Below are 15,919 nucleotides of genomic sequence, written 5' to 3'. Positions count from 1 at the left end.
GTTGTTCAGGGTGGAGCATGAAAGCCAGACCAGGGAAGCCCCACATTTATCGTGCCCTCTTCTCCTAGGAAGAGACAGTTGAAAAGGTCCCAGGGCCAGAGTTGGACTCTCTGCAGGTCAGCTTTCCCATCTGGGCAGCTCCCATGAACCCCTCCAGGGTTCATCCTAGCCCACAAGTCAGCTAGGGTCAGAAAGACTAAAGAACAGTTCCAGCCCCCTCCCATGCCTGCCACATTCACCCCAGCCCTCCCACCCCACTCCATACCCACCCCTATAGCAACAGGACAAAACCCTTGGAGTGGGCCCCCACCCCTACCCATGGAACCTGAAATAACAAATCAAAGACCCCCCCACCCTAGTCCCTGCCCCATCTCCCGACTACTAATAAAGAAAGGCAGTACTGACCTGACTGTTCTGGAATTCTCACCATCAGATCTGAATGGGAAACAGAGAGAGAAAAAAGAAAACGACAGTCAACATATGCTCTCACCTCTTCTCCCTCTACCTTGTGCAGTGGCCTTGAATCCTAATGCACATCATGAAAATGAGGACTCAGGTATTTCAGGCAGAGCAAAGAGCTGGTGCAAATGGCTTGAGGTGGCAAAAGGCCTAAACAGTTGTTGCAACAGGGAGGAGGACAGTGTGGTTGGAGTGGAGGGAGGAAGGGGAAGAGTGGTCAGAGGTGAGGTCAAAGAGGTGCCAAGAACCAGCCATGTGGGTCTGGTGGGTCAAGGTGGAGTAAGGTTTTCCATCAGCATAGCCGAGTGGCAGCCGGCAACTGTGGGCAGGGGCAAAGTTCAAGGTTTGAACTCAGACAGACTGAGCCTCAGATATCGGATCTGCCACTTTCTAGCCCTGGGATCCAGGCCAGTCACTTCTCCTCTTGGAATCTGAGCCTCAGTCTCCCCTCTTGTAACATAAGGTCAATTCTCACAGGGCTGTTGGGATGATTAAATCCTTCAGAACTCAGCAAATGCCAGGTATTATTAACAACACAGAAAAGGCTTTGACAATTGCCTGGTCCAACCTGCTTATTTTCCAGATGAAGAGGACCAGGCTGAGAGGGCTAGTGAGTAAGCTGCTGAGATCCTTTCTACATTGGTCTGCCTTCTTCACTGTGAGCCCTCTCAGAGGTGAAGGAAGGGCAACAAAAGAGAATGGGGTGGGGAAAATGAGGGAATGAGTGAAATCTGAATCACACCCCTCCACTGCTCCTCCCAAGGGACTATGTGTGTTGGTGCAGGGGGGGAGGGTGCTGCACACACAAGGAAGTGGGGAGTAGGAAGGAACTTGGTGCACTATCGCTTTGGGGATGGACAAGGGCAAGAAGAAGGACCAGGGCACCTGGAACAAGTGGGAGACTCTGGGAAATGCCTTCTTCATCCCTGTCATCTTCTTTCTCCCTCTTTAGCCCCTCCTCCAACCATTACACACTGCAAAGGGGAGAGACATGAACACATTGCAGGCCCTGTTCTCAGGTGAGAGAATCATGATGGGACCTTAAGTGTGGAGAACATCATCTATGCTGAGTGCAAAATGAGAGAGGGACACACAGGAAGCAGGTGGACCTCAAAAGAGAGTATTTGTTGAAAGAGTGAATGGAGGTGGGGCACGCAGGCATCAGGGTGCTGGAGCTCAGACAGTGGGTGAGTACAGTACTTCCAGTTCTGCTACTTACTAGCCACATAATCCTGGGGAAGGCACTCCCCTCTGCCCAGCCTCAGTTCTTTCACTTGTAAAGTGGGGGGGTGGGTGGGATGGTAAGAATCCCTCCCCTTGTGGGTGAGGCTGAGAAGCTTGGCCTAGCATAGTGCCTGACAGTGGGTCACACCTATAGGCTTCGCAGCCTTCTCAAGGGATGGAGGACCAGGGCCACAGAGAACCTTTTCACGTTTATGAGAACTTTCCATCTGACTCTGCAGCAACAAGATTGCTTCTGAGGCCTGGCCCCATTATTCACAGGTACCAGGTCAGAGGGTGGTAACTTCAGTGACTCCCCAACTACCAAAAGAATGGAGGCCAAGCCCCTCAGTCTCTCTCCCCAACATTAATCCTCTGCTCCAGGCAGGAAGGTCTCCTGGCTACCCCACCCCACCCGCAAACTCCAGCACACACTTATGCAGGCTACTGTAACCAGGTCCCAACCGGGGAATACAAACCCTCAAGGAGCTCTGGAATTGGCCCCCTGCCCCAATCTACTTTAGAGTGACATACATACTCATCTCCATTCTCATGTAAACCATCACTAAGCACCTACCATGTACTGGGCAAGGTGTCAGGCTCTTTTTGTACATTATCTCCTTTGATCCTGTAAATTGGAAATTACCCATCCAATTTTAAGGTGATGAAATTGAGACTAAGAGAAGTTCAAATGATTTGTCCCATGTCACACAAGTAAAGGGAGCTTGGTGTGAACCTACCAAAGCTCGTGCTTTTACTACACGTTCCACTATAATTGGAAAGGGGGCGGGGCTTGCACACGGTTAGGGTGGCTTTCCTTATCCTGGTTCCCCAATGTCAAGACGGACCCTTCCTCTCCAGGTCCCTTTCTTCTGAGAGATGTTACCGTCCTCAAGATGGCAGCTAAGGGGAGCCATGACACAGAGTGAATTAGTCAGTTCTCCTCCCTGAAGACTGATTTTTACTAGTTTTAGGGGTATACAACATCATGTGACCTTCAACGTGGGGTGTTTCCACCCCGGGGGTTTGCAGCCTCTTATGTACTTCCTATATTTTTAACTCTGCATAGATAATAATCATCATCAACACCTCTTTGGGGCTCATACTCAGTGGTCAATCCACCTCTTACTCCAAGAAGCTACACCACCATTCTTTTGGGGGGGCAGTGTAGACTCATAGAAAGAATGCTGGGTTCTATTATGGCTCCTTCCCTAACTGGCAGTGTACATAGACTTGGATGAGCTCTCTGGACATTAGTTTATCATCTATAAAACAATGAAGCTGTGTTAGCTGAGTTCCAAACAATCTTCAGGCCTAAAACATTTAGTTTCTTCAGAATCCTAAAGTTTCTCTCTTTGATCAAACAGGTTCAGCTGTCTAACATAAAGAAGCAAAGACCAAGGTAGCAGGCCTCCCTTTATCAATCCACCTCAGGCCTAATTTCTCCTGCTAGTACCACAGCCTTCTCCTAAAGAAAGGTCACTTAGGTCCTCAGGCTTCTCAGAGGGTCAGCAATGCCAATTCCCATCCTGAGGACTGATGCGCACTAAACAGTAATGTGTTGAATCCTATAAGTATAGTGACCATATTTTCTGAACTAAGAACTCAGGCATGTAACCTGACCAAGCACTTCAATGTTGCTACTTCCAGATACAAGGGACAATCTGACAGATGGAAGAATAAATGGCAAAATAGAGAAAGTTCCTGAACCTCTTGGGGACTTATGGGGACAACAGGGCAGAGTAATTGAAGAGAATGTAGATCCTTGATAGCCATACTGGGGTTTCTGTCCTCATCTCCTGATTGGATTCCCTGCCTCTGGTTTTGACTCTCTACGCAGTCTGTAAACAGGACCTGGTGAACTATAAAGCACCTCTACCTAATAAGCTGGAATTAGATAAACAATTTTGTCCTCTGAGAACTAAACTATCTTTAAAAAATAAAATGCATCAGAAACAAGATATGCATAGTTACCTGAAAGAAAAAGACTGGTCCTCTAGCCAGGATTTGAGTAACATGTCTAAAAAATCAGATGTCCACCAGAAAGGAGATTGGACACCGATGAAGGCAGATTTTCTAAAGGAGACTTGAATGGCAACTGTGAACTGGGCACCTCCCAGAAGTGTCCCAGAGAGAAAGAGGTGGACATCCTGACCCAGGAGTCAGGTAGGTCTCTCCAAAAGCTGACAACTAGTCCTGGGGACAGCCGGGCAGCTCCTCTCCCAAACATCACTTTATCTAACTGATGGTCTCTTCAATGGACAACTACCTTCTCTAAAGCACAAACCAGTTAGTGTGGTTCTCCTGCTTCCTTCATTCGGAAATTTCCCCACTGACATTCCTGCTGGTCAAGCCCAAGTTCTCCAAAGCTCTAAATCACACTCTGCCCTTCCATCTGCTTTTTTCTTTAAAACACACACACACACACACACACACACACACACACACACACACACACACACACACACACACTTAATATTTGCTACCTGGAACAGTCTTGGCCCTTTTTATAGTCTTAAAATTAGTTTTAATTTATTAAAGTGGTACATTAAATAGTCCAAAAAGCCAAACTGTAAAAGGATCTTAACAAAATAATAGTCTTTTTGTAAACTATTTTAGTTCTTTTCTTCCTGAATTCACATTCGTATTTCTCAAGTGGATGCTCATGTTGCTAATCCGTCCTTGAAATTTTTGTGTGTGCTCTTTTGAAATTTTATTTTTACCAAAGTAATACATGTATATGGATTTCTATGTCACACTGTATCACAAGGATTATAATAAAACCCCACAAATTCCCAGCTCTACCTGTCCTCCCTTCAACTCCCACTCTCAGAGACAGACAGTTTTCAAATCTTTTAACTGCTTGTTTTGGTATTTACCTCCTTGTTTCTAAAGAACACACTTGTACTTCTACTTCTTGATTTATTTCTTAGTTGTATGTGTTATTATGGAATTCCTACTATTCGGGGAGGATACAGCTCTGTTACACACACTTCCACCTCCAGCCCCCAGTTCTCATGAAGGCGTACATGTCCCCTCCTCTCATTCTACCATTGTAGTCATATCACAATGTTTTGATTAAATCAATATTACTGTTTTCCATTATTATGACTTTCACAATACTAATAGTGGATTAATCGCACCATATGCTATGATTACATTTACTTTCCCATACAACTTTCTCTTTTCCCTGGTGTTGAATAATATTATTTTTGCTTGCATAGTTTTCTTCGTATATATGATCAATTCTCCCCAAACTCTGTTACAAGTGCAATTCTTCTGTTTTGGCATAGGTAATCCATCAGATATATTTTTTTTTTCATTCAAGACATTGTTCCTGTTGCAATCCAGGCTAGCTGCTCTCTAGACCAGTACAAGGTTGCCCTAAGACCTTCTCCATTCCTCATAACCCTGGGGTTCTGTGTTGGATTTCCTATTTTCTAGATTCCTGGGCCTTTTTTTCTGAGTTCAAGTCTGCATTTCACTGGAGCCCTTTCTCCAGTGCTTCCTGAGGAAGGAGGCACAGGACATAAAATCTTGAGATCTTACATGTCTGAGAACATCTTTCTTACACCCTCATCTTTGATTTATACCAACTGAGTATAGACTTCTAGGTTGGAAATTACGTCCTCTCAGCATTTTGAGAATACTACTCCATTGTCTCCTAGCTTCCAGTGCTGTTGCTGAGAAGTCCAATGTCATTCTATTTCTTTATCCTTTGTACACGACATGGTTTTTCTCTGGAAGTTTTCAGGATCTTCCCTTTACCCCTGGTATTTCACAGGAGCTCACCTTGGTATGGGTCTTTTTATCATTTGTTTTGTGGTTTACTCAGTGGGATTTTCATTCCTGTAGTTCTGGACATATTCTTGTATCACGTCTGTGATCATTTCTTTCTTGCTGTTTCTTCCATTCTCAATTTCTGGAATTCCTATTGTTGGATGTTGAACTTCCTCAATTGATCCTTCAATTTTCTCATCTTTTCTCTTCTATTGCCCATCTCTTCATCTTGTTATTCTGCTTCCTAGGGCATTTCCCCACGTTTTATTTTCTGGTCTTTCTTTTGAAATCTTTATTTTGGTTCTCACTATCTTTTATCTCCCAGGTTTCTTCTCCTCTCTTCATTACCTCTGTTCCCTCCGAGTTCTTTTTTTTTTTTAATGTTTGCTTGCTTGCTTACAGGTTGATGATCTTCCCCAAATAGTCTTGTACTAGCGATCATCTCTGGCTACCTAAGGTTTGGGTTTTTTAAAAATGTCAGTTTAATTTACAGGAAGTGAAATGTATCTATTTTAAGGGTCCTTGACTGATGTTCCTTGGCAATCAGTTCCCATGACACTAACAAGTTGATGGGAATCTCTGTGGGTAGATGATGTTTGCCAGGTGGTGGGCTTCACTACAGAGTTACTGAGTTGAAAGCCTGTTTTTGTTGTTGTTGTTGTTGGAAGACCGGCAAATTTCATCTTCTGGAGGCCCTTTAGTTCCCCAGAGAAGACTCCTTTGCCCTTTTCTGTGGTCCTGACTTTGGTGTCCTGGATGTAGATCCCTTTGCTTGCAGCCTTGTTTCAACCCCTCCTCCACTGTGCTTGGTGTCCCCAAGCCCAGAGCTTCTTCAATTTCTCCAAAGAATTGACCTCCAGCTGCAGAGTTAGGGGTGGGATGGGAAGAGTCCCTGACTGAATGGGGTTGGGGGAGGGCCAAGAGGGTCTGTCAACAGATTTTCAATATTCTCCCTGTTTTCAGTTCCACACCTCACCCTATCTTGTGGTTCATAGCACTTCTGAATCCTGGGCATTTATGGGGCTTTCTGGATGGAATAGTTTACTTCTGATCAGCATTTCCAACTTTATGTATTTCTACCATTTTTTATTCCTTTACTCATATTTCAATGGGACTTGGGGAAGCAACAGAGATAAATAAGTTAATTTAACTTGTATTTAACAGGAAGTTTGCCTTCTTATTCCAGCCAACTCCTATTCATCCTCTGGTGACTTATTTAAGCAAGAACTTTTCCAGGAAGCTGGTCTTAATGTCCCTAGGTTGGATGAGGAGCATTTCTTCCATTGTCCCACAAGATTCTTTTCTTGACTCTATCACAGCCTTGATCAAACTGTTCTGAAAGTGTCCATTTTCATGTCTGCCTCTTCCTGCAGACTGGGAGCTCCTGATGGTCTGGGGTTATGTCTTAGTCATGTCCATACCCCCAGTTCCCAGCATCTGGTCCACAGAAGTGCAGAGCAAATATATGGCAATGGAATGAATGAATAAAAGAATGAATGACTATAAGGATGAATCAGAGCAGCCAGAGGGGCCATCTAGGAAGAGAAATTAGAAGCTGAATACAATTGTTCCTATACAAGGTCAGTTTCCAGAAAGTTGTAAGTTCCCTAAAAGCAGTATGTACAGAGATACCCACTGTAGCATGATTTAAACTAGTAAAAAAAAACTGAGCCCAGCTTCTACACTAAACATTCAGAGGATGGTTAAGTACATATGGTATATCCTTGCCATTAAAAATTATGCCATTAAAAACTATGCTTATGAAGAATGTGCAGTGGCATGGAGGAATACTCAAACAGGAAAAGCAAGCAAGCCCTGATGGTGTGGCTCAGTTGGTTGGGTGTCATCCTGCAAAGTTAAAGGTCGACTGGTCCAATTCCAGGTCAGGGCACATGCCGGGTTGTGGATTCAGTCCCCATTCTGGGAGCATATGAAAGGCAGCTGATCAATGTTTCTCTCAGACATTGATGTTTCTCTCCCTCTCTTTCTCCCTCCCTTCCCCTCTTTCTATAAATAAATAAAAAAATATTTTTAAAAAGGCAAGAAAATATCGTATGTGCTATATCATTTCAACTATATAAAAAGAAGGCAGAGAATGAGGGAAATACACTAAATGTTCTGAGTGGCTGCCTTCGTGTGTGGTAATGATGGGCAACATTTTTCTCCTATGCTTTCCCAAGTTTTCCTAAATTTTCTAATAGAAGAATACATTAAATGTATAATTTTTTAAAGTTCCTTAAAAAGGAAGATAAGTTTCCTGAGAGTTCTATGAGCAAAATACTCTGAAGGGGTACTAAGGGTCTGTGTGCACATCTAGCAGTGCTTGCTGGGAAGGCTCAGTTCTCCACTGGCCAGAGACCCTGAAGGCCCTGACCCATGGGACACTGACCCATCCCTGCTGCAAAGCAGGACCTATCTCAGGAAGTCAATGGTGCCCATGAAGCCCAGCCTAGGACAAATCACAATGTCATAGGTTGTGTTGGGAAACAGAGACTGATACACTGGTCCCCAGACTTTACAGGCCCTTCTCCATGAGGTAAAGGGTCTTGTGGGGCAAAGGGAATATGTCCATCTGGATCTTTGGCCCTCTCTTTTCCAGACTCCACTCCAGGTACCCAGGACCCCAGAATTCCTTGTCCATGGTTCTTGAGCTTACTTGAAGAAATTGTATGGTCTTATTATCCAAGTCCACCTGTGAAGCCCAATGGGTGGCCAAGAAGAAGGAGAAATAGACGGGACTCAGTTGTGGACTATGGCGTCCATATATATCTAAAGGTTCCATATGAACCACAGGTGAAAACAGAAGGGTGGAGGGCCTCCACTGTACCTTGCCTGAGCCCCCCAAATATAGATGCAGGCAAGTCCATAAGTCCCTGCTAAGCCTCACGGTTTGTAGAAAGGCCTAACATTGAGTGTTGGACAGATTAGGGCTCAAATCCATTTATTTGCTATGCAATGGTGGATGAGTCCATTCCCCTCTCTGAACCTGTTTCCCCAGCAATAAAATAGGTATAATAATTCCAACTTCATAGAGTTGTTGTGAGGCTTACTGAGAGCAGAATGGCTTAGTGGTTGTGAGCACAGGCTTTGGGACAGACAGGCTTAGGTTTAAATCCCAGCTCTGCCCCTCCTAACTATGTGATTCACATCTCTAAGGCACAGTTTGTTGATCAATAGTATGGAGATCATAATATCACTAACCAGATAGAGTTGTTGGAAGGGTTATGGTTGTAATGAATATGTAATAACATTGGAAAATGCTTGAATGAGAAAAGGCAGCTTAATAATGGTCTTGTGAATACTGGCTATGGTGGAGCTGGCTGGGCATCTGCACTCCCCATTTCCCTGCCCAACCTTATTTTTCTCCATAGCACTTACTACTATGTGACATATTCTGTATCTTCTTGTTTGTTTCTTTTCTATCCCTGCTCCCTACATTCACACACTAGAATGTGTGCTCCTGAGGGCAGAGGTTTTGTCTGTTGTATTCACTGTTTCCCAGTGTCTGGAACAGTGGGAGTGTGAAGATGTTCTTCAGTTTCCAAGTAGATATCTGCCATGCAGACAGGGGTAAAAGGCATTCTTGGTCAGGAAAACAGCTGGAACATAGGCATGGAAGCATAAAGAAGTCCACCATGCTTAGGAAAGCCTAGACAGCTCAGTACAAGTTGAGTGCAAGATCAGGAAGGGAACAGGGTGGCTACAAAGATGGGTGGGGCTGTGGTCTGACCTGAAGGTGCTCACAAGAGCTTTCCTAGAACCACAAGTGGTGTGGAGACCTACTTGTGATGGCCAGGAAGGGGAAACGCACTAGGAAGAAGCAAAGTTGCCTTCCATGTTCAAGTGCTACCTAAATCACGACAATGTGAAAGGTAAAAACTGTGTGAAAGATAATTAAGGTGGAGAAAAAGACCCCTTTCTAGGGGGCCCATCTGAACTAGGAATCAGACCTAGAAGTGACAAACAGGCAGGTACTGAAGTCAGGTGGAAGAGGTAATGGTGACATGCAAGAAAATGTTATAAAGGTTTACTGAAAGAGAAGAACAACTAGATGAACCACAGGACAAATCAAAAAGCTTATTGGACAGTGTCACTGCTTTCAGCAATGGATCCACACAAGATCAAGGCTGAGATGATGGTGGTGTTGCAAAGCAAAGACCATGGTGCTTTCTGCTGCGGCTTGTCTTTTTGCTTCTGATTACTCTTCCTGTAGTCCTCGTTACCACTACTCAATGGACAGGTTCTGGGATGGCAAGGATGGTGCTGCTGCTGGTGATAATGATTGCTGTACACTTGAAAGGAAACACTTGTTTATCACTTTTTAAATTTCTTTCTTAGTAAATAAAGAAGTAAGCATCACTGCACATTATTTTAAAGAGAAGAAAGACAGGCAGAGACTATAACAAAGAGAGCTTTGAGTAGCAGGCAAGAGGGTAGCAAACTTCATTTGGTAATTGCTGGGGAGCCTCTGAGGGGGTTGGCCCAAGGAGTGATAAGGTCAAATGCTGTCTTCCCTACCACCCTGCCCACTCCTTTCAATCACTAAAGCAAGCTTTATTTGGTCCTTTGTATATTCTGCCTTTTAATAATCCAGAAAGAATACAGGGACTATTTATTAAGCATTTACAATGGTCCAAGACTTGTTATTACTTCATAACAGTTGTGCTTGGTAGTTATTCTTCTCATTGTATACATGTGAAAACTGAGGCTCAGGGTAGCAATGTGATTTACCTAGAGTCACACAGCTAATAAGCAGTACAGCTGAAATTCAGGTCTGGGTTTGTCTGACTCCAAAGCCAATGCTTTTAACTGCTACAGCTGTGGCTTCCTTTTGTCATGTCAGAGCTAAGAGGTACTTTATCTCTCATATCAGTCAGTAGGCTTGGCCCCTCTTCCTTGCTTGGCTCGGGTCTCCCCTCCACACAGCACAGCCCATGGTCCCCCATACCATGAACATTCAGGGAGTGCTTCTGGAAGAGAAAATCATTCCAGGATAGAAGAGAGGAGCACCAGAAAGGAAAGGTGGGCTTAGGCACAGGTACTGCAGCCCAGATCAGATCAGCACTATGACAGAGAGGTAGAGGTAGAGGTAGAGGTAGAGGTAGAGGTAGAGGTAGAGGTAGAGGTAGAGGTAGAGGTAGAGGTAGAGGTAGAAGGAGGGAGGGAGGGAGGGAGAAGACAGGAAAATAGAACTGGCTTTCCAGCCCTCCTTTCTTGCCTCCCTCAGCTGGAGGAAGAGGGATGGAGGTGCAGCCATGATGGGAAAGAGAGTGGGTGGAAGGGGGAGCAGCTAGAGCAGCCTGCTGTTGCAGAAGCCTGGGCTCAGCCTCAAAACCCCCTCCTGTGCACTTGGGGTCCATCTCTGGCCCACTTGCTCCCCACTGCCTGAGCAAAGGGTTTGGGCTGCTCTTCCAGCACTCACCCATATCCTGCTAAAGCACAGCTCACAGCAGACCTAGACCCTCTTCAATCACAGCAAGGGCATTCTGAGAGGCAGAGGGGCTGGCTCAGAGATCCAGAGGGAGGCAGTGGCAAGGTAGGGGTCAGGATACAGGTCTCCAGTTCCTCAGCTGAGGACTCTCTAGTCTGCATGGTCTAGATGGCTGAAGGTGAGGAAAAGGGGTGCTCCAAAGGCTGCCACAGAATATGCATGACAGGGCTGGAGCCAGAGGCAATACGTGCCAAAAGGAGGCCATCCAGTGTTGGGTATTTGGGGGCTTACTAATCATTTCCACTCTCAATCTGGATTGAGAAAACAGAACAACCATTTCTAAAGGTAGCTTTAGTCTTAGATTGGACCTCAAAAGCACAAATGTTTGTATCTCCCCTCTTTCCCAGGACCCCACTAACATGGAAGTAAAGGAATAAAATAAGGTATGAACTCCTAACAGTGAAGCAGATGCAAGAGAGAGGGTGCTTATCAAAGGGTGAGAGACATCCACAAATTTCTGGAAGCAAAAAACAAACAGAAGACTGGTCACAGTCGAAGGACAGCCAGGGACACCACTCAGGGGCTTACAGCTGGGGAGGGAGCCAGCTGGGCCACCAGAGGCCCGGGAGACTCCAGACTAGGAGATGGTAGGTATGAGGAAGGGGCTGAAAATGAGGGCGGGGAGGTAAACTGAAGGCAAATACAACCCCCAGACCCAGAGCACAAGCTCCCTGGCATTCACCCTTAGGCAAAATATCAGAGGGCTTTTAGCTAAAGAAATGAAACTATCTGGGATGAATTAGGGTACCCAGTGACATTTGGGTGCCCTCCAAGTAAAGTGCTTTTTTATTCTGTCATTTGAAGGACCCACATTACAACAGCCAGCTCCCTGGTGATCCATTTAAAATAAAGCCAGTGAGGGAACGAACCAACCCGGATAGGCAGACATCTCAGTCAGACCTTCTACTAACTCATTTATAAAGTATACAATGGAAAAAAATGAGAGAAAAGGTGAATGGCCTAGAGGATCAATCTAGGAAGTTCAACATCCAACTAACACATTCCAGGAAGAGAAAACGAATGGGAAGAAACTATCAGAGAAATTATGTAAGAAAACACAAAGTGCATCAAATGGCAAGGGCTCACTGAGTACCAGGTGGGGTGAATGGCATGCAGACCTTGAGCTGAATGCTGGTTACATAAGGAATATTTGGCCTGTAAAAATTAACCAAGTCATTAATTTGTGATATGACCACTTTTCTATATTTCAGTATGAAGTTAAAAAAATGCTCTCCTAAAAATCTTCAAGTAAAATATCTCCCTAGAAGATGTGTTATGATTATCTTGTGGATTCAAGTACTCCACACAAGAGTAAACAACCAAGCAAATAAATAATAAGGAAGGAAGCCAGACACGGAGTCAGGGAGGGAGGCATAAAGAGAGTCCTGGTTCAAATATGAAACAAAATAAAAAGTGGTGTCATTTTGAGCAATTTGTAGAACATAAGAAAGGAAATTTCATTTGCTCTTGAAGCTAGAAACATTTTCCTGGGAGTACAGAGGTTGTGACAGTGGACCTGTGGGAAGTGATGTGCAATTACAGTGCATTTACTGGGTCCTGCGATGAATAATATTGACATAGCCATCATCACATAAACACAGTGTCTTGGTGTTCAAATTTTCAAATCAATTTGTCTAGCTAAAGCACTTGAAACCTAATTATTGTTACGGCACAGGATACAAATGTCACCAGCCTCACTGCATGCAAAGCTACTGAATACAGAAAAGCAGGAGGTGGAAGGGCTGAGGAGAGGTGGGAGGAAAGATGGGGCACTAGTAACTACACCTTACAAACAGAGTGGTCAAGAGATATTGTGGAAAATTGATGGAACAACAAATCACCTATTAAAATAGTATTTAATAAGGTAACTAATAGAGGAAAACATAGTAATATAATTTATCAAATTTTAGGAGGGAGGATGAGAAAGAGCCAGTTATAAATAAGTGAAATTCTCATTTGTCACAGCAGGAAGAATTCAATAGATAATGTTTACAGTTGATAAATGAAGAAATAACCATTGAACACGTTATTTAGAGATAGGAAGTTACCACCGGAAAACCTAAGTAGTGAAAGTGGTATTTCTGGGGGCTGAGAAGTGGGGGCATTGGCATTTTTTACCATGTATGTCCTTGTGTACTATTTGCATTTTTTAAGATTTTATTTATTTATTTTTAGAGAGAGGGGAAAGGAGGGAGAAAGAGAGAGAGAGAGAAACATCAATGTGTGGTTGCTGGGGGTCATAGCCTGCAACCCAGGCATGTACCCTGACTGGGAATTGAACCTGTGACACTTTGGTTCGCAGCCCATGCTCAATCCACTGAGCTATGCCAGCCAGGGTTTTTTTTTTTTTAATTATTATACATTTTTAATTTATTTTTTAAAATTTATTTATTTATTTTTAGAGAGAGGGGAAGGAAGGGAGAAAGCGAGGGAGAGAAACATTAATGTGTGGTTACCTCTCACATGCCCCCCACTGGGGACTTGGCCTGCAACTCAGGCATGCGCCCTGACTGGGAATTGAACCGGCGACCCTTTGGTTCGCAGGCTGACACTCAATCCACTGAGTCACACCAGCCAGAGTATTTGCTTTTTTTTTTTTAACTGTGTAAACAGACTGCTTTGATTTAATTTTTAAAACAAGTCCCTCCTCTTTCTTTGGACCTCAGTCACCCACACAGTACACGCAGAAGGAGGAGGCTGATGATTCCAGAGGGAGGTGACATGAGGACCTCTTCTCCAATAGGTTTTTCTTTCCAGAGCAGGAGCAAGATGGGAGAGTGAGGGACTGGCTCCTCCCTAACTAATCCCTCAACTCCTCATGGGACCTCAGTCACTCATGCAGATGCAGCCTTGTCACTGCCTCAGCCTGCGCCATCCTCTGGTCCCTTTCAAACCCCACCATGGCCAGTCCGGCCTCTCTAGCCTTCCATTCATTCAACTACTTACACTCATTAGTTATTTATACCTGCCTGAGTCACAAAGGATTTGAGGTGAGGCAGAAACCAAGATACAATGAGCCATGACAGAGTCATATTAGGAAGGAGGAAATATACCAGTTTTCAGGAGAAGCAAATCTTTGCCAAGCACTGAATTCTTCAAGTCATTGTCCATGGGAGATTTCATGAAGGAGAAGAAAATGACTATTTTTGTTTTGTTGTGTTTTGCTTTGTTTCTTTTCAACTTTGTCTTATTTGAATGATATGCTATTTAAATATTTGGATGAGTTATCTCTTATTAAAACTGAAGAATTCCCTGCTAATACCATGATTATGAAATGAGGTGCAAGAGCATATGCTTTGGCATAATTGTGGATTATGTCACTGGTGTTCTTCCCCCTGAAATGATTCTTTATTGAACACCCAAAAGACCATTCCAATGATCTTGGGTAATCCTGAGAATTGGGCATTGGCGTCCCATTTTACAAATGAGGGAACTAAAGCTCAGAGGAGGTAAAATGACTTAGCTGAGGTCGTCCAGTGGGTTGGAGCAGAGCCCAGATTCAAACTTAGGATCTGTCTGTCTTTAACACTCATTCTCTATGTATCATACCATGGGGTCTCAAAAAAAATGCACAGGCTGGAGACACCCTGCCCAAGGTAATGGGGACACACTGATGACAGATACAGGCCTGCCCTCTCCCATGAAAACAGAATAAGGGAGAGTGGGGTGACAGGTTGGCTGCCAGGCCAGAAACTGCCTCTGAGCTGCCTCACTTACCTAAATGAGGATGTCGAAGGCAGAAAGCAGCAGAAAGAAGGCTGGGCCTAAGTTGAGGAAGGGAAACTGTTAAGCCCAGTTATGAACCTAACAGGTCTAATTTCTGAGGGGCTGAACCAGGGCAGAGGGTCTATCTGTTGTGGAAGCTAGAGAGCCTTTATTTAGGTGATGCCTCTTCTTCATCACTTCGTCCCCCACAAATCATCTAGCCTCCTTGAGCCCCAGTTTTCTCATCAGTAGAACACAAAGATAATGATCCCTGCATCCTCCACAGCATTTCAAGGCATAAAATTGTTCATTTAAGGGATGATGCTTTGATCACTGGCATTAATATGAGAGTGACTCATCTAATCAGAGCTCCTCTGCTCACACGTTGAATAGCCTTTCACAAGTCCTTTCTCTATCTGGGCCTCAGTATTCTCATCTATGAAATGAACAGCCTAAGCTGGATGATTTCTTTTTAATTTAATCCTTACCTGAGAATATGTACACTGATTTTAGCAAGAAATGGAGAGAGAGAGAGAGAGACATCGATGTAACAGAAACATTGATTGGTTGCCTCCCGTAAGCACCCTGACCCGGGATGGAACCCGCAACCTAGGTATGTGCCCAATCGGGAATTGAACCCACAATGTTTTGGTGTATTGGACAACACTCCAACCAACTGAGCCACCTGACCAGGGCAACTGAGCTGGATCATTTTTAACAGTCCCTCCAGCTCCAACTTTCTTGACCTTTATGCCAGTATTATTAAAACTCTTCTGGTCATGAACGGTCACCATCCCTCTGAACTCCGGAAGTGGACTTCACTTCTCTCTGTCACAGCACTTGTCATTGTGTTGTCATGATCTTCCCCCCCCCCACAACACATTATCTTTACTCCCACTGCCCGAGCTCAGGCCTTATCATCTCTCATGTAGACTATCACATCAGCCTCTTCACTGGATGCCCTCCAAACTACCTTCCAAACTGCCCTCTAGTGGGGTCTCTCCAAACATGATTCTCAGCAGTTCACCCCATACTCTACATTGCACACCTTTTCCCTCAGCTGAAAACCCTACATTGGCTTCCAATTCCCAACAGGATAAAGCTCCTGACCCTGCTCTTCGAGTGTCCTCATGATCTGGGCTGGCCAACTCTTCAGACTCTTCTCCAGACACTCCCTGCCTCCCTGTTTGTGCTCTAGCTTGTGCTGACTGGATAAAAGTACTCTCCCCTGCCCCTCATCCCCTGCCTCTGTACCCAGCATGA

At 44.5% G+C, this 15,919-nt stretch overlaps 1 protein-coding gene across 3 annotated transcripts in view; it reads right to left on the bottom strand.

The window, feature by feature from the left end:
* The window catches only part of IQSEC2 (IQ motif and Sec7 domain ArfGEF 2), a 76,709-nt gene that overhangs the window by 52,425 nt on the left and 8,365 nt on the right, over positions 1-15,919 (bottom strand). For all 3 annotated transcript variants that reach the window (XM_045832605.1, XM_045832611.1, XM_045832620.1), the window contains exon 2: positions 406-435. In XM_045832605.1, the coding sequence (XP_045688561.1) occupies positions 406-435 (30 nt within the window). The remainder of the gene's footprint in view (positions 1-405; positions 436-15,919) is intronic.

This window comes from Phyllostomus hastatus, unplaced genomic scaffold (genome assembly GCF_019186645.2).
Source record: "Phyllostomus hastatus isolate PE091 unplaced genomic scaffold, TTU_PhHast_1.1 phas_contig_10, whole genome shotgun sequence".
Taxonomy (NCBI): domain Eukaryota; kingdom Metazoa; phylum Chordata; class Mammalia; order Chiroptera; family Phyllostomidae; genus Phyllostomus; species Phyllostomus hastatus.
This window is presented reverse-complemented; position numbering and strand designations above follow the sequence as displayed.